Source organism: Anticarsia gemmatalis, chromosome 16, assembly GCF_050436995.1.
Source record: "Anticarsia gemmatalis isolate Benzon Research Colony breed Stoneville strain chromosome 16, ilAntGemm2 primary, whole genome shotgun sequence".
In the NCBI taxonomy this organism is placed as follows: Eukaryota; Metazoa; Arthropoda; class Insecta; order Lepidoptera; family Erebidae; genus Anticarsia; species Anticarsia gemmatalis.
In genome coordinates this window covers 11,176,689-11,200,104 of record NC_134760.1, presented here as the reverse complement: position 1 = coordinate 11,200,104, position 23,416 = coordinate 11,176,689, and the positions used below count along the sequence as shown (strand labels likewise).

At 36.6% G+C, this 23,416-nt stretch overlaps 5 protein-coding genes across 5 annotated transcripts; 4 read left to right on the top strand and 1 right to left on the bottom strand.

Annotated features, from left to right (window-relative positions):
* Positions 1–1,198: 1,198 nt before the first annotated feature.
* LOC142979348 (uncharacterized) lies at positions 1,199–2,327 on the top strand. Its single transcript, XM_076124210.1, has 2 exons — positions 1,199–1,631; positions 1,748–2,327. Exons 1-2 carry the CDS (start codon positions 1,290–1,292, stop codon positions 2,153–2,155), a joined length of 750 nt encoding a protein of 249 aa, XP_075980325.1. The 5' UTR covers positions 1,199–1,289; the 3' UTR covers positions 2,156–2,327.
* Positions 2,328–3,276: 949 nt separating this feature from the next.
* Positions 3,277–4,483, top strand: LOC142979363 (uncharacterized). Its single transcript, XM_076124230.1, has 2 exons — positions 3,277–3,710; positions 3,963–4,483. The coding sequence occupies exons 1-2, from the start codon at positions 3,369–3,371 to the stop codon at positions 4,389–4,391; spliced, it is 771 nt and encodes a 256-aa protein (XP_075980345.1). The 5' UTR covers positions 3,277–3,368; the 3' UTR covers positions 4,392–4,483.
* Positions 4,484–5,001: 518 nt separating this feature from the next.
* LOC142979289 (macoilin) lies at positions 5,002–16,888 on the bottom strand. The gene is made up of 11 exons (XM_076124127.1): positions 16,613–16,888; positions 15,436–15,577; positions 14,018–14,144; positions 11,770–12,041; positions 11,278–11,539; positions 11,018–11,140; positions 10,743–10,903; positions 10,473–10,636; positions 10,270–10,392; positions 9,934–10,205; positions 5,002–9,808 (listed from the first exon to the last, which is right to left on the bottom strand). The coding sequence occupies exons 1-11, from the start codon at positions 16,690–16,692 to the stop codon at positions 9,621–9,623; spliced, it is 1,914 nt and encodes a 637-aa protein (XP_075980242.1). The 5' UTR covers positions 16,693–16,888; the 3' UTR covers positions 5,002–9,620.
* A 415-nt stretch (positions 16,889–17,303) lies between these two features.
* LOC142979296 (recQ-mediated genome instability protein 1-like) lies at positions 17,304–20,660 on the top strand. The gene is made up of 7 exons (XM_076124142.1): positions 17,304–17,494; positions 17,577–17,773; positions 18,055–18,151; positions 18,475–18,587; positions 18,938–19,078; positions 19,457–20,136; positions 20,438–20,660. Exons 1-7 carry the CDS (start codon positions 17,412–17,414, stop codon positions 20,582–20,584), a joined length of 1,458 nt encoding a protein of 485 aa, XP_075980257.1. The 5' UTR covers positions 17,304–17,411; the 3' UTR covers positions 20,585–20,660.
* Positions 20,661–21,746: 1,086 nt separating this feature from the next.
* LOC142979624 (uncharacterized) lies at positions 21,747–23,416 on the top strand. Its single transcript, XM_076124656.1, has 4 exons — positions 21,747–21,761; positions 22,243–22,401; positions 22,800–22,952; positions 23,234–23,416. Exons 1-4 carry the CDS (start codon positions 21,747–21,749, stop codon positions 23,414–23,416), a joined length of 510 nt encoding a protein of 169 aa, XP_075980771.1.

Here is a 23,416-nt window from a genome sequence, read left to right as displayed (position 1 = left end):
TCTTCAGATTTATAATATTTATATTATTATTTTTTTATGTGATGATTGAAAACTGAAGTCATAACCGAAACAAACTATTTACAAAATAGTAGAAATATTCTCCTTTATATCTATCTATGTAAATATGTAGGTATGTGACCGTTATTACAACCATTTATGAAGTTTTATGCAACAAAGGTCATTTCCGTTGCCAAATTAAAGTTGATTATGTTAACAATTTTACAAAACTCAGACAATGAATATCAAATTGTTTGATCGTAATCCTGGTAATAGTTTATTGCTTATTTTAAATAGTTAAGCCATTATCAAAATAAAAGAACACATTTAGCTGCTGGCAAATACAACTTCCTCTATAACTACATAATCCTTCATAATATAAATATTAGGTCGGGGAAAAAGTCTTTTCGCATTATAGTATGTATGAACTTGTAATAAAATCTTTTCTCTACACAAAAAAGCTCGATATTTGGGTACCTCATGAGCTCACTGAAAGAAACCTAATGAACCGTGTACTCATTTGTGATTCTTAAAGCCAAAGAGATTTTATTACAAGTTCATACATACTATAATGCGAAAAGCCTTTTTCCCCGACCTAATACTTATTTTTATACCTACATTATAGATAATATCTACACAAGTTTATTGTTTACTAGCTGACCGGCGCAACTTCGCTTGCGTCACATAAGAGAGAATGGGTGAATTTTTCCCCGATTTTGTAACATTTTTTACTGGTACTCTGCTCCTATTGGTAGTAGCGTGATGATATATAGCCTATAGCCTTCCTCAACAAATGGGCTATCTAACACTGAATGAATTTTTCAAATCGGACCAGTAGTTCCTGAGATTAGCGCGTTCAAACAAACAAACAAACAAACAAACTCTTCAGCTTTATTATATTAGTATAGATAATCCAAATAGATCTATACTAAGCTAGCCCATTTATCGAGGAAGGCTATAGGCTATATATCATCACGCTACGGTCATTAGGAGCGGAGTAGCAACGAAAAATGTTACAAAAACGGGGAAAATTTTGACCCATTCTCTTAGGTGACGCAAGCGAAGTGGCGCGGGTCAGCTAGTGTAAAATATTTTTACATACGACAATCAACAACAGATATTAGATACTAGCAATAATAAAACGCGATTTCTACTTTTTCATAAATAAACAACTGTCAAGTTCTCGTACAGACTTGTTTGTGTCACTATTATGTCAAAAATGTCAAAACACAAATCAAAATACAGTTTGTGAATTTGAAGATTTTTAATTTTAAGCTGTAAATTTATTAGGTATGCGGTGGAGTGAAGCAGTAACGCTAGAATTTGTAAAGATTTATCTCAGACATGAGTGTCTTTGGAACCCAGCCCATTCTGGGTACAAACTCAGGTATCAGCGGGGAAAAGCTTACACTGATATCAGTGCAGAATTTAAAGCTGCGACTATGAAATCTTTATCAGTTCCCGAAGTTAAGATGAAGATAAAGAACTTGAGAACTACGTATGTACAGCAAGTTCATAAAATATTGTCAAAGTCCAGTCCTGACGCGATATACGAACCTTCCCTTGTGTGGTTCCATGAGATGGATCGTTGTCTGAAGCACATACCCAGTAACCGTCACACGAGCTCGTATACCGTGAGTATAAATTAAGTAACCTGGTTAATTTGTAGCTATAACCTCGACTCATTAAACAAAATCTATGATTGAAATGTCTAGAATATGTAGTAACTCTATGCCAATTTACTTTTTAGTCTCAAGAAGCCCCAGAGGTGGATTCCTCCTGTCAAATTTGGGTGGACCAAGAACTACAAAACTCTAACATAGATGAAACAAATCCCGACCCACTGGTTCCTCAAACAGATGATGAATATGACTCCACCAAACCAGATGAGCAAAGGAAAGTGAAGGTTGAACGACACTCATCACCAGTCTATTACAAGAAACTTAAAAAGAAAAAACTCAAGCATAGAGCCTCTGCCAGGAATTACTCTATAGATTCAATATCAGATTGTGCAAAAGAAGATGAATTTGATATCTATGGCAAATATATTGCCACTCAACTAAGAAAGATGGACTTACACAAAGCTTTGAAACTTCAATTAGAAATACAAAATTTAGTAAGTGAGGCTAGAATCTCAGACATTGTATCCAGTGATTAGCTTTTTCTAGCAGACTGTAAAATAGTTTATTTTAGTATAATTGTGCAATATTAATTTCTCAGGCCTGTTCAAAGTGGCACACCAAAGATTTTAAAATATATAATATAGACATCAACAGCTGGCTATGTTGTACATAAAAAAAATATATTGTGTTTCATTGCTCATTTTGAACTAGTACTCCACTCCATCCCTACTTTTACTAGGTTATCTTTAGAAAATTATAGATTTAAACCTTTGTGGGAAATTGTTATATCTATTAGAGAAAACTGCTGATATTCCTGCTTTAAAACAATTTGTGATTGTTTGCCATTACAATTGCAGTTAATTCTGGATAGCTGGCAGATACATGCAATATCTTACACTATAATATATCTTAAAATTTAAAGCTCATTTAATGAGCGTCATTTCACCTGTAGACATTCATGTTATTTTTTTTAACTTATCAGTATACTTATAAGAATATTCCAATCTTAGTAATCCCTCAGTATAAGAAAATAATGGATCTAGCTGATTTATGTAGGTACATAACAAAGCAATGATTTTGCAGTTTTGTTTTATAATAAAAAAGAATAGAAGATCAGTCTACAGCATTAGTATTTTTATTCATTAAATAAAAACACACTTGATAACACATCCAACAAAAAAGAATTGGTTCCTTTTTAAAAAAATTGTATGAACAGCAATCAACTGCATACAAAAATCAAATCGTCATCTATGTATATTTGAAAATGACAAGTGTTTTATGCACAAAAACAAAAGGGTCTATGCAACATCTCACTTAGGTACCTCGTTAGTCGTTGTGGAACCAAAATCACAAAACATCTCAATATTTATTCACTCACTGTTTGTTTTGATGTTTCACCAACTTGAAACCACGCGCCAAATTCCAAAAAAAGTTGTGACTTTTACGCGATTTGCTCTGACAGGTACTTTTAACAAATAGTGTTTTAAGTAAAATAATCATTTATCAATCTATTTCATATAATACGAATAATAACATGAAAGTAATTTTATATAACCAGTTATAAACAATACAAGGAAAGCATTAGTTATTCCCTATTTAATAAGGAGAGCAACATTAGCAGCAACGCACTGGCAACAAAGTTTAGAACTGTCAATTTGACAGATTTGTTTGTTTGGTACCCCAGTATTTATTTTGCTCATGAAAAATTATTACAATAATTATTGTATTGAATACGATTGTTAAAAAACAATGAGGTGGAGTGAGCGTGAGACTTGTCAATTTGTTAAGTTATATCTCGACTATGAATTTCTGTGGAACCCTGAACACATTAACTACAGATTAAATTCTAAAAGGTTAAAAGCTTACAGAGAAATTATTGCTGCATTTAAAGAGAGCACTGGCATATTACTTAATGAGACTGAGCTAAAGATGAAAATAAAGAATCTTCGCTCTACGTACTCGCAAGAGATTAGTAAAATAAAGCAGCGATCGGGACCTGATCGAACATACAGACCTAATATGAAGTGGTTTGGAGAGTGGCACAAATGTTTCAGTAGGAAAAGACCTGCCGAAGATTGCTCTTTCGATAGTGTAAGTTGTTCTTAGTAATGTGTTCATAGTCAAGCGCTCTTCAGTGTGAATCAGTATTGTAATTTCCAGCATTCTAGTGTTAGCTCTAACTCGTGATTATATTCAATAAAAACCCAGATTTTGTATGGTCACAGGTTAACTACTAAAAATCCATGTCATTAGTATTTCTTTTATACATCTAAGTGTCTATAATTAAGTTATTTATAACAAAAAAAATGGACACAATAATAATCATATCTTTTTTTATTACAGCAACAAGACGTGACTGAAGATCCATGCCAAAAAATATGGCTTTCCCAAAATAGTGAAGGTATAGAAGAAGAAACCATTGACCCATTTCCAGAAGATGATGATGAATATAACTTAATTTTAAAATCAGAACCAAGAGATGTGTCCCATACAACAAGAGAATTTCAGCAAATAGAAAGGTCAGAAGACAGATACGAAAATAAAAAGAAAAAAATAAAACAAAGAAGTCCAAGCACAGACTGTTCAACGTTTAGAGGGAGTACAGACTCAAACTCTGAGTCTATGGTAAAAGATGATGAATTTGATATCTATGGAAAGTATATTGCAACTCAGTTGAGAAAAATGGATTTACAAAAGGCTCTAAGAGTACAACTTGAAATACAGAGCTTAGTTAGTGAGGCACGAATATCAGATCTAAATGGAAAACATTAGTTTAGTATTGATTTTATTTTATTAGTTTTATAGCTTGTCCCAAATATGTATTGTGTACACAATGTGAATATATTGTAAATAAAATCTAAATCATAAAGTCTGTTCAGTTTATTTACTTTTTCTTTAATAATTTTCACTGCTTCCTCCATATTAAACCCACAATATTATTATAAATCGAGATATTCTTAGAGAGAATTATATTTAATCAACAGTTTATTCAAGATAAAACAAAAGCTGTCGTGATTTCTTAAAATCACGACATTTTTAACCCAAGTTGGGTATTCCAAGACAGCGCCATCAAATCGAACATCAAAACCTGTTATCCGTATCGCTGATCTGGGTCCTCATCCTAACTTGAAAAGAATTAAGCTTTAAGGGTTAATCCACACCAAGACGGCAGGCTGTCAGCGATCGTCATGTCAGCTCTACGGGCAAGATGCCGCGGGTAATAGGTAAAAGGACGTGCGACATTCAAACACAAGCGATTTTGGTCTCTATGTTACGTCGATAAAGCTTGAAATTATTTTGATTTTAATTTTTCGCCGCGCCGCGGACTTCCCGGAGTATATTGAGCCTAAAATTGTTCATTAGGGTCAAATAAAAAAGAAAATGCAAGTCTGATTTTTTATTGCTGTTACAGCATCTGTTTATAATACAAACAAACATTATCACTTACATTTCACTAGTGAAAATTCAGATCGTTCCCATTGTACGTTTGTTCCTACGATAACACTCTCTTGTTGATCATGTTTATGAAAAAATATACATCGGTGTCCATGTTCCAGACAGATTTCATTTCCGAAAATAATCACATCAAGTCTAAAGCTAAAATTAAGTACTTTTTCACAATCATTTTACGTAGTTCCCAACTAATTAACGGAAGTTTAACTTCGAGGGCAGTGCGCAGTCTGTTATAAAAAAAAACTAAACGTCTAAAAACTTAGGTTTACAAATTATTAAAGGTCGATTTACACATGTCTGGAAGCTTTCGGAACTGTAATCTCCCTCGTAAACACAACAATTAATGTGATTTTAAATAAACAAACTCTTATTGACAGTTGGGTTATTAAACACCATTACTAACACCTGGTTTCTGAGGTAGGTACAATAAGCGATAGTTTATCTATTCAATAGCGTTAAAGCTCATATAAACATGACAGTTTGAATAGATAAACTGTCGCTAAATGTGCCTCAGTAACCGGGCATAAATATATCACATTTTATGCAGACCGTTCTTGCTCTAACTTCGAAAATATAGGTACAAGTGACTAGTCATTTGTTACCCGACAATGTTAAATCGACCTCCTTTAAGACTAGAGTGAAACGTTTATGTTATAATCTCAGAAATAATACAGAAATATTTACTTTATATAATCCAATGTGCGTTTCATCGCTTGTCATCGTCATGTTTAAACGTTATAGTACAGAATACTTGTGTGACAGATTGTAGATTTAATAGATTTTATTAAACAAATTCACTAACATGCGTAACAATTACAATATTTTTGTACTAATCCACAACAGTTTTACAATATTTACCTAAGAAGGTTTTGTTACTTTTCAATTTAATATATGAATTTTGTAAATGTAAATAATTTGCTACTTATTCCGTATATTGACGCCAAATACATTAAATTGAACATTATAGATTATCTCGTATTGAACGAGGATTAACACATTAATTACCTTAGCTTAAAATTTCGAATGTGTCAATTTGACAAATCAGTAATTCTCATGCAATATTTAAAAAAAAATTGAATCAGTAGTTTCTAAATTCTCATGTCAAAATCAATCTATCACAAAAGTATTCTAGACTATAAAAAATGCTGTATTGGCACTCACAAGCGTATATTCGTACAATCGTAGAGCAACGCTATGTATCGCGCACGCCGCCTGTCACACCGACCACTTACTTATAAACCACGAACCTCGCTATAAACCTACATAATCTTACAATTCCGATGCTTATAAATGACCTGGAGGCTTACTCCCGACAGAATCGAGTTTGAAATCGATCGACTTGGATTCGAGCTTATGTCAAATCGTACCCTTAGATTACAAACCAGCTCATAATGGAAAGCTTAAAGTATAATTCAACCACTGTTTCTGAGTACATTTAGCGGTAGTTTATCTATTCAATAGCGTTTTTTTATATGTTTAAACGCTATTGTATAGATACCTTGCGCTAAATGTACCTCAGAAACCGGGGGTCATTGGTTTAATTCACACTATTTTCACTATAGATCTTGTAATTTAAAAGTATGATTTGACGTAAACTCGATCCGACTCGGTCATTTTCAAATTCGATCATGTCGACAATAAGCTACCTGTTTTTATAAAATAATTGTACTATTTAAATGCAACAGATTTATACTGGAAGATTGAAAATAGGAAGAACGCAAAGTTTAATGATACCGCATAGTATGGATGGAATCAACGTATTTTACATTTTAGTTAAGAAATCATATAACATTGCAGTACTGAATGACACAATAGTTCTTTCATTGGCTTAGTCTAGCTTAGTTCTTGTTCAGTTGCTAGTGTAATGGAGATTATATAAAAAATATATCAAACAATTAGTTCTCTGGTCTCTGCCTACTAGAAGGCGTGATTTTCTGTATGTATGTACTGTATAAATGTTTAAAACCAGTATATCGAGATTTTGCAGTAATTAACATAGGTGAAAACATGAAAATCATCTAGATGTTTTTTTTATCGAGGGAGAATCGTATATCGTAGCATTACAATGTTATATAATTCCTTAACTTTCTTATCATCTGTGAAACTTATAATAAATCGAATAACTGTAACTAAAGTAGGTAGAGTATGCAGTTTGTTACAATATATAAATATAATAAACATTTCTTTGTTACATACATATTATTATAACCAATTGTTTGTAATAGCGATTACATAGATGCGTGTCATTTATACATAGAACATCGCTTTTTTCTGTAACATTTTAATGAGAATAATTTTATGGATAATAAAATGTAAATTTAATACACTGTCAGTCAAACCTTAATAAATTAAACAATGCATGAAAAACATTCAGTTTGATAAGTGGTATTTCAGAGCTATGCGTTGAAAACGTATATTTTAAAAGGTACCGGTCAAAATATTGAAAGAACAAGTGACAAACATCTATGCATCGTCATCACAGTCAAGTTAGTACATCGGTCATCACGTGTCATGGTTTGAAACTGTCGTTATGCTCACACGCATCAAACAATATCCAACACTTTGAAATGTTCAACAAGAATACACCACCGTCCCACCGACCACGCGGTCGCGCAACACGTAAATACAGACAAATTTGGACTAAAAACGCCGAATAAAACTACAAATTTAATATACAAGGAAGAAGACTCGATCTCAGATCTTAATTTGTACAATTTATCACATAAAATTTAAAAAGAACACGTATTTAGTAGACTGCAGCAGCGATCACACAGACTGTCGTATCCATACACATTATGCATCAAGAGATCATTACAACTGTACAGCCCCGCTCTAATACAAATGCCGAAAAATGCACATTTCAACACTATCGTAACGTCTTCTGACTATGTACTTAACAATCATCTTCATAAAACGTCATAATAGTATGTTTTCAAGTTTTACATTCGCCGTTTCGACCGCACCTACAGTCTAAAAATTATCTTAACTGTGCGCGCAAAACAGCAATGTAAAATTGTAAATGACCTCGGGGGCGAATTCACATTAATTTAAGACCAAGATATTACGACGAATGTGTGAAATTCAAATATTTCAATATGAAAAAATAAACGCTCTGTCTCGACTTTATGTACGTACACTGTTACAAAACTAACACACTTGTATTTTTAAGTTTATATCCGGTTAAGTACCGATATTTGTATGGACATTTTACTTAGCACAAACAGTACTAGTGTTGCGAATATAATACTATATCAAAGTCAGTCGTTTTCAAATCAAATGTGACCAAATCAAAGAATTTTAATCAAATCATTCGAACCAAACATACACCAGCCAAATTCTTGTGGACTTACAAAAAACAGATCGTTTCAAATTTAACTAGAACAATAAATTAACGAAAACATTTATTTTGTCAGCTTGCATGTCAATTAGATAACTAAAAACAAAATTGAGATCAGGAAACGCCCATACAAAGACCAGTATTGGCTCCAAGGGTAATGTTCAAAGCTCGGTAGTCATATTAACTAACAGGTACAATGCAGACACCCTCGTGTTCGACAAATTCAAGGGATAGTATAATGTTCCTTTACCTACTGTTCCACATGCGATCATGTTTAAGACGTCAAGATGCACCTTACTTAGACTTTAAAGTATAATAGCACGGTAAACGAGTGGCCATTATAATATTGTTCTTAATTTCTTCGCAGTTTGTGTGCAAATTGCAAAAACCCTTTTCCATTGTATTGAAGTACCAATGGCACAGCGTTGTCGCATATTTGATGCAATTCCTGACGCGTGATTAACGTCCGTAGTATACCAAAAATACTCGGCACTTGGACTAAATGTAGTTTCTATTGCCGTTTGTAAATGAACAGACTACAACAAGTAATGATTATGTTACACATTACTGTAAACACGCAAGTGGAGCAGTAGCGTAAGGAGTAAATTGTCTAAATCGTTTTATTAATATTATGTTTGTGTCGTTCTCAATATTTCTTGAATATTAAATATCTAAAAGGGCACATCTCACACTGTAAACATAATGAGAAATGCCTTTTTAAATTGTATACTCATTTATTAGATTTTTTCTCTAAACTCAAATGGTTTTGTCTCGTCGTTAATGGTTTACAAACATAGTAAACAGGGCAGTTTGGCGACTGTTGATGTCGAAAACATCAGGACAATTCTAAGATTTCAAGTGGCCAAGTATAGTCATTTACTGCATTTATAAAACAATTTAGACAATCGCATACCTGTAGTTTTTAATGCCGTTATCGCACGGGACTGTGGAGAGGACAGCGCAGTGATCTCACAAGCGAAAAGTTCCGGGACCTCTCGCCGCCCTCACGAATAGAGCGCCGGTCTATTTTTAACACGTCCAGCGCTCACTGCTCCTTGTCGTCGCTCAGTCGAAGTGAAACACTCCACCGCAATACTAACGAGGTCGAGTATTTCTCTTCAGTACGTAGGGGGCGGTCGGCGGCTCGGGTCGTCGAAGGCGAGGACAAGGTGCAGCACGGCGCGGGCGCAGTCCCGTGAGCGCGGAGCGGTTCAGGCGTCGGAGCACTGCGCCAGCTGCTTGGGCGTGTACACCGACGCGTTGGGGTCCAGCGGCGAGCCGTCCGACAGCCGCAGCTTGGACACGCCGCCGCTCACCGGCGTCACGAACTCGGTCGGCATCACCGCCAACATTTGAGCTTTCAGTTCCTCTATCTCTTTCTCTTGTCTCGATATTAAACCTGCAAATAGAGATAACGTTTTAGGCGAATGATATTTTTTGACACAGTCGTACGTCACAAACGTAGACGTATACGGGCGTGCACGCTCGCGGTAGAGACAGGGCCGGAGTAAGGAGGGTACGTACTCTCCTGTATGTGCATGTTGCGCTTGGCGTCGCCGAGCGCCGACAGCAGGTCGAGCTTGACGCGCGTCTCGGCCGACAGCGCTCGCTCCAGGTGCGCGGCGCGCTCCTGCAGCGCGTGCCACGGCCGCTCGTCGGGCGCGCGCTCCCCGCCGCGCTCCCGCTGCAGCGCCGCCAGCCGCTCCCGCGCCAGCCCCAGCTCGTGGCGCAGCGCCGCGCGCTCCGCCTCGGCCGCCGCGCGCCGCGCCCGGCACGACTCGCTCTCGCACTCCCCGCTGGAACAAAGCTCAGTTAGCACTGGCACGCGTGGGACCGACACGCTCGCAGCTCCGGCACTACCTGGGCGGGCGCGCGTGGTGGCGGGCGGTGCGCAGCTGCTGCTCGGCCTGTGTCCGCGCGCGCCGCTCCTCGCCCAGGCGCCGCTCCAGCGCCGCGCGCTCGCCCGAGCGCCACGCCGCCAGCCTGCAACACACACACGCAGGGTCACCACCACAGCTCCGCTCGCGCTAACCGCGGTTCATCACGATCAGCGTGTGCGTCACCTCTGCGTGAGCGCGGCGTGCGCCTGCTTGAGCTGGTGGTGGTCGGCGCGCCGCTGTCGCTCGGCGGCGGCGGCGGCGGCCAGCGCCCGCCTCGCCTCCGCTTCGCCACGCAGCGCCGCCGCCAACTCCGCACGAACTCGTCTCAGTTCCTCCGAACATTCACGCTAAAAATAAATAAATATGGAATTACACACAATAACAATAAACATATTAATTATTATGATCACATCGAACTAAATAATAAATGCATCATTCAAAACTTCGACAAACCTGTTCACGCTCTCGCTCTCGTTCGCGTTCCTTCTCTTTTTCTCTCGTTTCTCGTTCTCTATCTCTCTCTTTCTCCTTTTCTTTGTCCTTATTACTGTTGCAATCCTTACTTTTTATACATTCTTTTGTACTTTCTACTTCTTTAACTATATGCTCTTTTGCTAGAAAATATTAAATTATAATTTTAGTCCCAAACTGTATTATTGTTTACGAAATAGTTCTTATTAAAAAATTGTCTAAAGTCATGATATGTGCTAGCAATGACGTATACTTACTATGTTCTGTATTCTTATGACTATCAATATTCTCCTTATCTTTATCTTTATTTTTATTCTTTCTCTTTTCTTCTTTTAATATACTAGCCTCTTTCTTTTCCAACTTTGAATTTTTAGCACCACCTGAAACCGAATAAAATTTAGTTTAAGGCATTCCACAAGAAAAATCTACAGGCGGTGGAGCATTTCAACGTCCTACTTATGTAGTTCCTCGGCGTCTGTGGACAAATGGCATTATTGCGTCAGCGGTACGGTGTTACCTTTCGAGTGGTCGTGCTTGTCGTCGTCGTCGTGCGGCGGGCAGGCGGCGCCGTTGCTGAGCGCGTGCTTGTGTGCGCGCTCGGGCACGCAGTGGCCGTTGTGCTCGGCCGCCTTGAAGTAGCGGCGCCGCAGCGAGCCGTTGAGCTGCCGCGCCTCGCCCGCCGCCGCGCCGCCCACGCCCGCCGCCCCGCCCGCGCCCGTCTCCGTGCCGCCGTTCGCGACGGTGCTCGCCTCTTTCGTCGGCGGCTGCTGACTCTGCGTCTACGAGCGAGGGATATTGTCACTTAGAGTACCATTGTCTTGCTGTTTTTGTTGTTGACCAATGTCAACAACAAAATTTTATGTCAATACATAAAATTTTTCACAAGTATGTACCGTGCTATACAACGACACCCTTTAACACGAGCTTTATATCTGATTGCTGGGGGCACTAGCTAGGAACACAAGAACACAATACGAAAATTGATATTACCGGTCTATCGTATACATACTTGGTCGAGCGCAGTCTCGGGCAGCGCGTCCCGCATGAGCTGGAAGTAGAACTCGTTCATGGCTCGGACGTGCCGCTGGCGGCGCTGGCGCAGGCGGTGCGCGATGAGCGCCTTGGCGCCGAAGCCCAGCGTGACCACGGGGTAGCCCACGCAGTGCGCGGCCAGCGGGCGGCACAGCTCGCCGCCGCCGCGCGACCCCCGCCACAGACCCTCCACGTACACTAGCAGACAGCATATCGCTACTGTCGGAACACATATGCCTTTGTCTGCAACTGTAAACAAACATGCAATTGACTTAAAATCACATCCAGCGAAAATAATACTATTCGAGAAATTTTCTGCAAAAATTGTCCATCTCATGGCGTATCCATATCAGCACCAATTTGATTAGGGGCCGAAATGGTCATGCCATATCCGAGATCGATTGAGGAGGTCATCATCATTATGACACTAACGACTATTTAATTTATGCGACTGTGAGAGAATATTGATGACTTGCTTTATCAGTAAAGAATAACATCGCTTAGGGTTCAATATTTGGAAATTCTTTCAACAGTTATAGGAACACAAATCCTAACTTTACCAGCATCGTGGATTTAAATCCCACATCGTTTTTTATTTTAAGATTTTCCGTGTCCGATAATAAGACAGGAGAGATTCAAATACTACTTAATGTTTCGGGATTCTGGTCAATTCATAGAATCCATAAATCGGAGCGATATTTCTGCTACAACAGTGCAGTTTCGTATACTCTGAACAGACGGTAGATTTGTACAACAGTGCTTCCTGTGACTGCCTACGCAGGTAAGTTACGTAGAATATAAAATAGCGAGATAGGTTAAAGGTCAGGGAACAACGCGGAGAGAGGAAAACTTTCTAGGAAGTTATTATGTAACTATAGTACTTTAGGTAAAACTACTCAAAAGAAAAAAAGTAGCTTTTGTTGGAAGGAATATTGCCAAAATAATAACGAATTTTAAGATTTCGACCGTAAACGGTTTTAAAATCTCCTTTTTGAAATAACAATAGATGCAATCGAGAAAATAATATATAGGTATACCAGATGGGTTGAATAATGGCTAGGCTAAGTTTCTTGGTTTAGAGGCTACAACATATTAACGTCAATTGGAAAATTAACGGGTTATAAGAGTTCGAAATCTACTTAACTTTTTACCTAAGATAATTTACTGCGAATGAGTGACAGAGAAGAGTGAATTAAATTACTATATACTATGTCATATAGTAATCACTAGCTGACCCGCGCAATTTCGCTTGCGTCACATAAGAGAATCATAATTTTCCCCATTTTTGGAACAGTTTTCACTGGTACTCTGCTACTATTGGTCGTAGCGTGATATATAGCCTTCGTTGATAAATGGGCTATCTAACACTGAAAGAATTTTTCAAATCGAACCAGTAGTTCCCGAGATTAGCGAGTTCAAACAAACAAACAAACTCTTCAGCTTTATAATATTAGTGTAGATATGACCTAATACTAATAATAATACTAATTAAATGAAAAACTAAATTTACTAATTCCCGCTGGACATACTATAATAACATAGTAACGTGTAGTTGGTGTTTATTTCGGGAGTCCTCGTAAAACAACATGGCAGCTAAGTGAAACGGCCGCAGTAATCGCATCACTATTTTGGTAACAAACGCACGTTTATTCCCACGGAAATTAATTTTCATTTGAGAGTTTTAACAATGTTGCTTGCCGTGCATTTATTATTTTATATGGGTAACATATTTTGATATATGTTTTTATTTTAAAATATGTTAATAGGAAGCAACATTAAAGAATAATTTGTAGCTGGGACTTTTACAAACATACAAACAATGGATGTTAACAGAGGCTGCTTGTCAATCATACAAATATTACTTGTCCACCTACCTTAATAAAGTCAATTTAACCCAAAAATTTACTGGTAGAAAATGCATTGATACACTCGGCCTATCTTTTATACCACTTTAGTTTTGTTATTTTTTTTTTATAAAGAAGACAACTCTCGCACTAAGAATTCCTCTTCTGTCGCGGGGACTTTTACAGACATACAAACAACGGACACAAAGTACAACCAGACCCGAAACAATTATTTGTGGATCTCTCAAATAATTGTTTCGTGTGGGAATCGAACCCTCACGGTGCAAGGGTAGCGGGCGTGGTGAACTAAACCACTGCGCCACGGAGGCAATCGACTATTGTTCATACATTTTAAATAAATATATAAAAACTTATACTCACATGTGTACCAGACATACTGTACCCAAACATAGGTACTTGCAGCAAAAAATATATACTGCAGTGGTATGAAGAAGAAACATATCATGTCAGATGTGAGGGCTATGCAAATGAAGAACACTGAGAATGCCTGTGAACAAACAAATACAATTTTATTGACAGATAATTAGGGTATGTTTTTCATTGGCATAAAGGTCTTACACACTTTTACCATAAGCTTGAAATTAGTGAGATTACTTCTCTAGATGCCATGACTGAAAAATCATATTAAAATTTATTTTAAGCTGCTAATCGACGGCGATTTAGCTGCCACGATTTTATAGAATTTTTGCGACTTCTCCATGGTAGTGGTGAGGTAGGTGGTAAAGAGGTTGGGCAAACAAGCATCACTTGTTTTTAGTGTGGAATGGACCACATTCAGAGCCGTTTTAAGATCGGTATTATAAGGTGCTGTATCAGCTGCCTGGCCAAATAAAAAAACACTGCTAGAGGTAGATAGGGAACCGCCAGTCCTTATTCTAGTATTTTGTATTTTAGTATAAATAGGAGGATACCTCAAACATTTTTTTTAAATCAGTACCTTTTAAAATTTATAAATACTTTACAGGTGGAGTTTACTAACACTTGTAGTTAGTTTTAATTCTTGCTGTATTTATATAGGACAATAATGTACTTATTTTGTGGTTACAGAACAAGCTATCCTACACTTGCACACATTAATCAATTTACTATTTATAGCAAAACAAAATAGAAATTCAGTTCACAGAAAGTGTTTCTCTATGTTTTATTTGCATAAGTGTTATTGTATGTGCAGTAAGTGGAGCTTGGGAACTAAACTTCCATGAATATAAATACACACATACATTAACTTAGTTATAGAAATTATAATAACTATCTCTTTTGGTGTTGGGCTTGGTAATTAAATAATATTAAATGGAAAAAAAATATATCAGATATAATGTTTTTTTTGTCTATACTGATAAAAATATTTAAGTATAAAATAAATAGTACCCATTACTGTTTTATCATTAAAATAAAAAATAGAAAAAATCTTTTATTTGTATTAGTTTACAAAACTAAAAAGGCTTATTTATGTTTCTGATTAGACATCTAAATAAATCTAAAAATTATTGATAAAGGAAGTTAAATACTTTCCTCTACTATAAAAAAAAAAGAAATGGTCAGCTAATTTTTCCCATGTCACATAAATTTTATTAAACACCTTGGCTGAACATTTATTACACAATGATTGAATGTGTTGCAACAATATTGAAACAGGTAACAACACATACTGGGATTGGAATTTTATTATTTCAATATTTAATTTTCGATATTCATGTAAATTATGTTTGTTATTTAGTAACTTACAGGTACTTACTTCTAAATTATAGTCATATATCTATCAGATAAATGTTACTCACAAGTCCTTGATATTTGAATGAGTCATAGACTGATCTCAGCATCATCCAGAAGGGCCAGAGGAACTCAAATCTGAACTCCAGCATATAGTCAGCCATTACTACTGTAGCCCAAACCATTACAAACTTCAGGTACAGCATCGAACTGAAATAAAAACAATAAAACTTATTTTAATCAAGCTATTTCCCTTTTCTCACATTTTAGGAGTTTTTTTTTTATTTTAGTTTATTTTTTATAACTGGCCTACTATTTTTTAATCTACTACTATTTTAATTTTGTGCAGTTAGTATTCCTAAAAAAAAAGTTCATTTAAAAGGTTTGTTTTTTTTTCTAACAGTAGTAACTTATTATTTTCTTATTGGACCAGACAGTATTTTACAATCATAACATTCATTGGATGTGTGAACAGATATTAATTTAAAATAATCAGAGAGATTGAAAGGACAGTGGCAATTGTCAACTGGTAGAACCAGTTCTAGGTGGATTGTTATTAGATTCTTGTGCATTTATAATAGGTATCTAATGATACATTGTTGTCAATGATTTGTATCATTCAATCTATGCAATTTGGTGACCATAGCTTGTAATATATTTTTTTCACAGATTTTTATTCTAACTTATTTACATATTTGGGTATGTTTAAAGGCAGGAAAAAATAAGATTAAGTGGAACAGAAATAAGTTCTGATAAGCTATGCCCTATGGTGTGATAAGCAAGTCTTAAGTTTAGGATGAGGAAAATGCAAATGAACAAATATGTTTGCCTTCCAATAACTTAAATGCATTTCCTCATAGATTAAGTTTTGGTATGCATAACTTAGTGAAGTAAGTCTGGGATATAATATTGGCCTATTTCTGAGAGGTATACAATACCTAATATTTGTTAGCACCCCTAACAAGTTGCCAACATGCATGTGCAACATTATGACAGTGGGGAGATCCAGACAACACATGTCCCACTTCCTCACACATTATAAATGAAAAAATGAATATTCCTGAATTCTTTTTGTGTTCGCGCACAAAACTGTAAGCGCCCTATGTTCGCCAGATGGTACTTTCTACCCACATAGGCGATATATTTCATAATATTTATGTTAACTTTATCACAGAATTACATGCCGCACTACATGTAGAATTGTCTCCAAATATAAAACGAACAACACAAACAGTATACACTCACTTTCCGTACATTCCTTCGGTGATTTTTGTGCGCTTCAAGGGGCGCCGCATCTTCCCAGTTTCGGCATTTCGCCGCTTCATATTTTTTCATCCACGGTGTAAATCACGAATACAGGCGCTCGTTCCACAACACTTATTTACAAGGAAACATTTAAAACAACAATGATCCTCAAAATAGTGCCTTTTGTTGTCAATCGGCCTATGTCCAAAATTTACGAGGGAGATGGATGAAATATCGGCAAGCTCTTTTTGCGTTCACTCACACACTTGGTGTTGCCTAATTATTACATGAAAACTTCCGTAAATAACAAAACATTATCAATTTTTACCAGGAAATCGAGTAAATGCCATTCAATATTTTTACTATATTTTAGTGATAGTCTAAGTGGGTACAGTTTTTACTACTATTCTGTAAAAGAATATGTCAAACGCTTACAGTTTTGAGACTTACTCAATACTTTTATGCACAATTTGTACATAGACATATGATAATTTTATTCAGCTAACTAATTGTTTTGCAAGTAGATTTTACATAAGATTATTTTAATTTATCAGTTCCAAATCAAATATTTTCCCATACAATATCCATAATATATGGTTATTATTAAATTAACATTATTATATAGAACGAAACGACTTATGTGTCAATGTCAAACATCACATGTCAAGTTATGTCACTGTTAGTTTCTGAGTTTGACAGTTGGTTGTAAATAGTGGGAAAACCGATCGAAACAAAATTACAATCTATATCAGCTTTATTGATATGTATTACAATTATTTGCTAACTGCGATACGGCAAGATGTCTTCAGCATCTCTCATAAATGCCGTCCGCCAGCATTTGGCTTCACATCAGATGTTTGTTGATGAGGAATGGCTAGTCGGGTAAGACGTCAAAACAAATGGCTATTTTAGCCTAAAATTAACTTAATATAGGTATAATCAGCTAGTTAAAACTCAATTTCAGATGCGTAGAGTATCTATCTGAAGATAGTGATAGTAATTACACTGAGGCAGACATAAAAAACTTAGCGAAGGAACAATGGTTACTCAACGATTTGAAGAGTATCTGTCCGGGAAGTCTACCGAGTAATCTGAAGAGCCAGCATAAAACTGTACTTAATGGAAGATTTGTTTTACAAATCAATTCTGCTATTGATATAGGTATGTTCATAAAACTCCTAAATCATCTCTCAGTCAAATAAGACTAGGTGAGATTTATAATAAAATTTATTCTCTCACTGAGATAATGATTTTTTATCTAGTACATATTTGAAATTTGGATACCTCTCTCTTCCATGCTATGAATCCCATATAGTAGTGGAGTCAGTCTTCCATAGCTTTCTCCACCACTTGGCTCTATCCACTAAAAGTTTCTTATGGTGATGAGAAAAATTAATTAAGTAAACATCATGGGTTCTAGTTGTTTATCTTTATGTTTACAGGCACTCCAGCTTATCAACAATACTTAAAACTGCAGAAAGTAAATATGGAAAATGTGGAAGCGACCACAAACTATGAAGAAAAGATATCTAGCCATAGGTAAATATAGGATAATACTACTGCATAGTCTACTGCACAAAAGATACATTTATAATAATCATCTCTTTGCCGACATTTGGCTAGACCCAGGATTCAAACCTGACACTCTGTACATGTACCTACCCCACTGAATAAAATATAATTATTATTGTTTATCACATAAAGGATTACTCAATATGGTGTTCACAAAATAGGCAAAGATACTATGATTTTTTTTAATCCAATAAGATTCTCTATAAAGATATATATTGTAATTGGATATTGCCACTTTTTTTTATAATATTCGATAAAACATATCATGCAACTAACTACTCATGTTCCAGAATGATAAAGTTGGAGTTAACTGATGGTGTGCAGGAAATATCTGGAATAGAATACAGACCCATGAGGAACCTGAGCTGTGACATCACTCCAGGCTGTAAAGTACTTATAAAAGGTATTTAATATTCTACTGTTTACTGGTCTACTGCTGAGTAAGGCCAGCCTAGTTTTGAGCTAAATTAACTGTAGCTTAAAAATTTGTGATCAAATAATGTCACAGTTTTTCTGTCAAATTTGGTCAAATTACAGTGATTGTACATGAATCACGTTGCTTGTGTCCTTCAAAAAAGTATGAGTATGTCGAACTGTATGGATGTGAATGAAGCAAGGGAAGTTTGTAAGGATAATACTAAGTGATGCTCTTTGATCTCTATCTTTACCTATGGGAACAAGGGGTGATTTTTTGTATGTGTATTGTACATTGACTGTTAATGCTGAATAGTTACAAATACAATGTTTCTCCAGGTCCAGTAGAATGCAGGAGGGGCATGCTCTTGCTAACTGAAAGTGCTGTAGAACTGCTGGGAGGAGAGGTCCAAGAGATAGCCATATCTAACTCACTTGCTGGTCTACTGACGGCTAAATTAGGTGTCACTATTACACCAGGTAAGATTGGACAGTTTATAATCTTAAGTGCTATATTGCTTGCGTCACATAAGTTTTCCCCGTTTTTGTAACATGTTTTATTGCCTCTCTGCTCCTATTAGTCGTAGCGATAACGATGATATATAGCCTATAGCCTTCCTCGATAAATGGGCTATCTAAAAGTGAAAGAATTTTCAAATCGGATCAGTAGTTCTTGAGATTAGCGCGTTCAAACAAACAAACTCTTCAGCTTTATAATATTAGTATAGATGTAAGTTTTGTTTTCTATTCATAAAATTTCGATGTATTGTAAACCCAAATGTTTGTCATATTTTTTTGTGTTTTTACAATTTTTGTCTAAAACTTGCAATTTTTTACCCAATATTGCCTGTTTTTCAGGAGCAGACCTCAACACAACAATCAACCAACCTAGAAACGCCAACATACCAACACCACACACAGACATGCCACCAACAACCAACCACACACATGAACCAATATTGGAGCCAGCACGCCACATCCAACAAAACTTTGCCGATGACGACATAGATATAGACCAACTAGCTGCCTTAGAAGCACAGTTCACAGACAACCCAGGCAAAAGGTCATTGACCACTGAACATTCAAATCCAGAGAAAAAACAAAAAACGGTCAACAATGTTGATGATTATCCAACAGACAATGATCTACTATTCGATGAAGATGATGATTATTTAAGAGAATTAGAAGCACAGATCGATGCACAGGAAAATGAACCTATGGCTGTAGAGAATAAAGGTCCTGTTCGCGTGTCTGCTGAACCGTTTGTATATATAAAACAGCTTAATGAAATGAGTGAAATTGATCGATATGGGAAAGTGTTTAATGTGAAGGGGCAAGTGATGACGTTACTGTCCAAGTTATCCGTAGGTAAAGGGGAATGGAGTTTGAAATGTACGATAGTGGATGGTACAGGGAAGTTGGATGTGGAGTTTGCCAGCGATGTGTTGTCCAAGCTAGTTGGTGTCACTCCGCAGCAAATGAATTTGATGAAGAAACAGATGGCAAGTAAACCAGAGTTGCAAGAGAAAGTTGTTAGTGTAAGTTGACAGTAATTTCTTATCTATAAAAATAATTCACTGGAATGAATGTAAGCCCATAAGTTTTGAAAAACTGAACTAAATTGGAAAAAAAATATTTATATGTATGTAACTGTTGGGAAAAGGTTTGTATGGGATCGATCGATGGGATAAAATTCCTCCTGGAATGGAATCCATGGGATAAAATTGTGCTATACATTTTACATTGTAAGTTAAGAGAGAGATTCAAGTGTGACTACAGTTTTCGGCAAATGTATATGCAGGCAAAAAATAAGTTTTAAAAGGATTTTTTTCTTTTCAGGCAATAAAAAACGCAAGAGACCAGCTTCAAGTGATGTGTTGTATTATAGAAATAACGATGTTAGAAGTGCCTAAGATAACGGACTACAGGCCATTCGACTCGTCGCACGTAGAACTATTGAAGAGAAGAGCACATAATAATAGTTGATAGCCTGTATAGTGTTAACAAAACTTGTTATATTTGGAAAGAAATAATAAATATTTATTGTATGCTATGCTTAAAAATTCTTTGATTTGTGATGGCCTCTGAATTAGAATATTGGAACACAAATACACAGATCGTATAGATGTGTGTCGTCCTGGCCGATTTCGGCTACGGCGCCCAGTTTCATAGAAACCAGCCAACTGTGCAGGACTTTGTTTATTGTGGCCAAGTGTGTGTACAATACACAGGTACACTCTCTCATCCTTTACTCTCATAGTCTGATGGGACGGCTAAACCGACACGACCAGAGAGAGGTCAGGCGCAGGACCGACGGCTTTACGTGCTCTCCGAGGCACGGAGGTCTAAGACCTCAACTTCCTAACTCCGGGCAATATCTGAGAATTTTTAAACAGAAAATCTCGGAAAAGACTTTTTGGCCCGACCCAGGATTCGAACCTGAGACCTCTTGTGCGGCAGTCGCATACGCTATTACTTTAAACGGTTTTCTGGTTACGGTAATGGTCCGACCTTTTGCCATTGAAGAGAGTCAACAGCGCAAGGGCGCGCTATTTTACTTTGTGTGACTGAATGTAGCATCAAACCGCTGCGCATAAAAATAATTGGCAGAATTGCGGATGACGGAACCCAAAATCGCTCTTATTAGTATCCATGATACTACCTACAACCAAAGACCTGACATAAAAAAAAGAAACAAAATATGTATATTAATATAAAATCTGTTAAAATATCCACACATTGTCCTGACATCTATGCTAGCCGAAGCTGTGTTACAGATGCCAGTATCTTCTTCTTCACTTGAATGAGACATAAGCCATATACCTGCCGAGTTTGGTAATATTGATAACAACTACTTTACTAATCTGAATATTGTGCATTTTGATTGAAGAATGTGTTGTTTGCAACCGTATCATCAACCTCATATTAGTCCTTTTAGGAAATTGGGCCCATTATTTTGTTTTTCCACAATACCTGAAGTGTATATCTAAATGTACTGCCAAATTCATCTTTATGAGTTGCAGCTTCCGTCGATCTGTTGCATTGATAAAATGGCTATTAGTTGGCAGTCGAATTATTGCGATACGAATGTATAATGAATGATGATTTCATAAATTAATGACTGCTTCAGAGGATACTTTAATCCTATATGAAAGTGTACTGTGTGAGCAATATGACGAGTCACAATATATTTATTTGCTTGTTTTACTTTGTGATATTTCATCAAGCTTCGGTTTCAGAAAAAGTAAGTAGATTGTACCTACCTACTTAAGAACTAATGCTTAAAACAGGATATAAAAATATCGGGTACCCTGGATTTCGATAGTTGTCGTCTATTAGTAGTGTTATAAAATCAGGTACTTAATAGTTGTAAATTGATAGTTCACGCCTGTTGTATGGTCGAGACGGGCATTACCTACCCGATGTCTCCTGCTCATGGTAACATTTTCCTCGTAACAATTAAATACTTACATTTCTTCATATACTTATTATGTTTTTTCAAACGGATGCCACCTGTATAAGAACTAACAATAAATCTTGACTAGACTTCTGTGTTCATAAAACGAACTGAAAGTGCAACAGCTACATACTGGGAGCACTCAGGTGGTAGTAGTTTGCCAATATTCTCATAGTGCTTGTTTCAGATAACATACATCAACGTGGAGCATCCTCGTGTGACGTACATCAATCCTAAGTTCTTAACATTCGCCAATTTGACCACCACGAGGTATAGCCGGTCTAATCCTATCTACTACGTCGGACTTCACTTCGAGACCCTTGTGCCTTTCGACAGTAATATTATCGTAAGATATAAATTACTAAGTTATATAACTGCTCTTGGAAATGCAGATACTTAAAGATACAAAAACTAAACCTACCCATGTCTTCAAGAATTTTCAGTTTGAAATAAAGGACAGTTGGATTCTCAAGCTGACTGCCTCCTTTGGACTCCCATCCCACCGGATTATGAGAGCGTACTAGGCTGTGCTGCGTCTAGGGCCCAAATACGTACGGGTTATAAACAGCTCCCGCAAACATTTCTTTAAAAAGCATGCTACTCAAAATCAAATGTGTCAATTTAATTAGCAGTATGCTATTAGGCAGGAAATTTTATGAGCATGCGTAACTGCAGCTTGTTAAGAGTCATTTTATGTGAAGTCACTGCAAATTTGATAAAGAGGTCAATGACTTATTCTTTCAGGTTGACGTTTATATGTTTGAATTACTAACGAATGTTTATAAGAGGACTTTTGTGGAGTTCCATTTCAACTGGTGTCACCTCGTGGAGAAGGACTTGTTCTTTGGCTCGGCTATGAGACAAGGCAAGCTGCTGAAGCCTTGTCCACATATGCCTGTAAGTCTTTAACGTTGATATTTTGTAGCTAGCAACACTGCTCGTGGGCAACAAGCTATAAGTGGGTTTCGAAAAGTAAAATTTTAAGCCTGTTTGTTTGTTTGTAACAAACGACTGAAACGATCGAGATGAAATGTTGGGATGTCATCATTTGCGCTGATATTTATTTCGATGAAATCTAACCGCTTATTTTTTATTCAAGCTTTTTTTATCTACCTACTTATATTTCTCCATTATAAATGATGTCTAACGCGTGATAGTAAATATGTTTCTAATTTCAGGGTGCCTATAACTTGGTGAACATGACTATCCACCCAGAGTTCATCCCCAAAGGATTCCCATTCACCAGAGGCCGAATATACGCAAACTTCACTCAAGCTAAAACTAAAATTCGAATTTCAGACGGATATATCGATATGCACATAGGGCGTATCGATAAGAAACTTGCTCGATTTCAGATATGA

What these genes read in the sequence shown, in the direction of transcription:
- LOC142979296 (XM_076124142.1), top strand. Translation starts at nt 17,412, where the DNA reads ATGTCTTCAGCATCTCTCATAAATGCCGTCCGCCAGCATTTGGCTTCA. An exon ending in GAAAAGATATCTAGCCATAG is followed by an intron (nt 18,152 to 18,474) that starts GTAAATATAGGA and finishes CTCATGTTCCAG; the next exon opens with AATGATAAAGTTGGAGTTAA. An exon ending in TGCAAGAGAAAGTTGTTAGT is followed by an intron (nt 20,137 to 20,437) that starts GTAAGTTGACAG and finishes TTTTCTTTTCAG; the next exon opens with GCAATAAAAAACGCAAGAGA.
- LOC142979363 (XM_076124230.1), top strand. Translation starts at nt 3,369, where the DNA reads ATGAGGTGGAGTGAGCGTGAGACTTGTCAATTTGTTAAGTTATATCTC. An exon ending in AAGATTGCTCTTTCGATAGT is followed by an intron (nt 3,711 to 3,962) that starts GTAAGTTGTTCT and finishes TTTTTATTACAG; the next exon opens with CAACAAGACGTGACTGAAGA.
- LOC142979624 (XM_076124656.1), top strand. An exon ending in CTTTCGACAGTAATATTATC is followed by an intron (nt 22,402 to 22,799) that starts GTAAGATATAAA and finishes TTATTCTTTCAG; the next exon opens with GTTGACGTTTATATGTTTGA. An exon ending in AGCCTTGTCCACATATGCCT is followed by an intron (nt 22,953 to 23,233) that starts GTAAGTCTTTAA and finishes TTCTAATTTCAG; the next exon opens with GGTGCCTATAACTTGGTGAA.
- LOC142979348 (XM_076124210.1), top strand. Translation starts at nt 1,290, where the DNA reads ATGCGGTGGAGTGAAGCAGTAACGCTAGAATTTGTAAAGATTTATCTC. An exon ending in GTCACACGAGCTCGTATACC is followed by an intron (nt 1,632 to 1,747) that starts GTGAGTATAAAT and finishes TTTACTTTTTAG; the next exon opens with TCTCAAGAAGCCCCAGAGGT.
- LOC142979289 (XM_076124127.1), bottom strand. Translation starts at nt 16,692, where the DNA reads ATGAAGCGGCGAAATGCCGAAACTGGGAAGATGCGGCGCCCCTTGAAG. An exon ending in TCATAAGAATACAGAACATA is followed by an intron (nt 10,904 to 11,017) that starts GTAAGTATACGT and finishes AATATTTTCTAG; the next exon opens with CAAAAGAGCATATAGTTAAA. An exon ending in CACCACGCGCGCCCGCCCAG is followed by an intron (nt 10,206 to 10,269) that starts GTAGTGCCGGAG and finishes GCTTTGTTCCAG; the next exon opens with CGGGGAGTGCGAGAGCGAGT.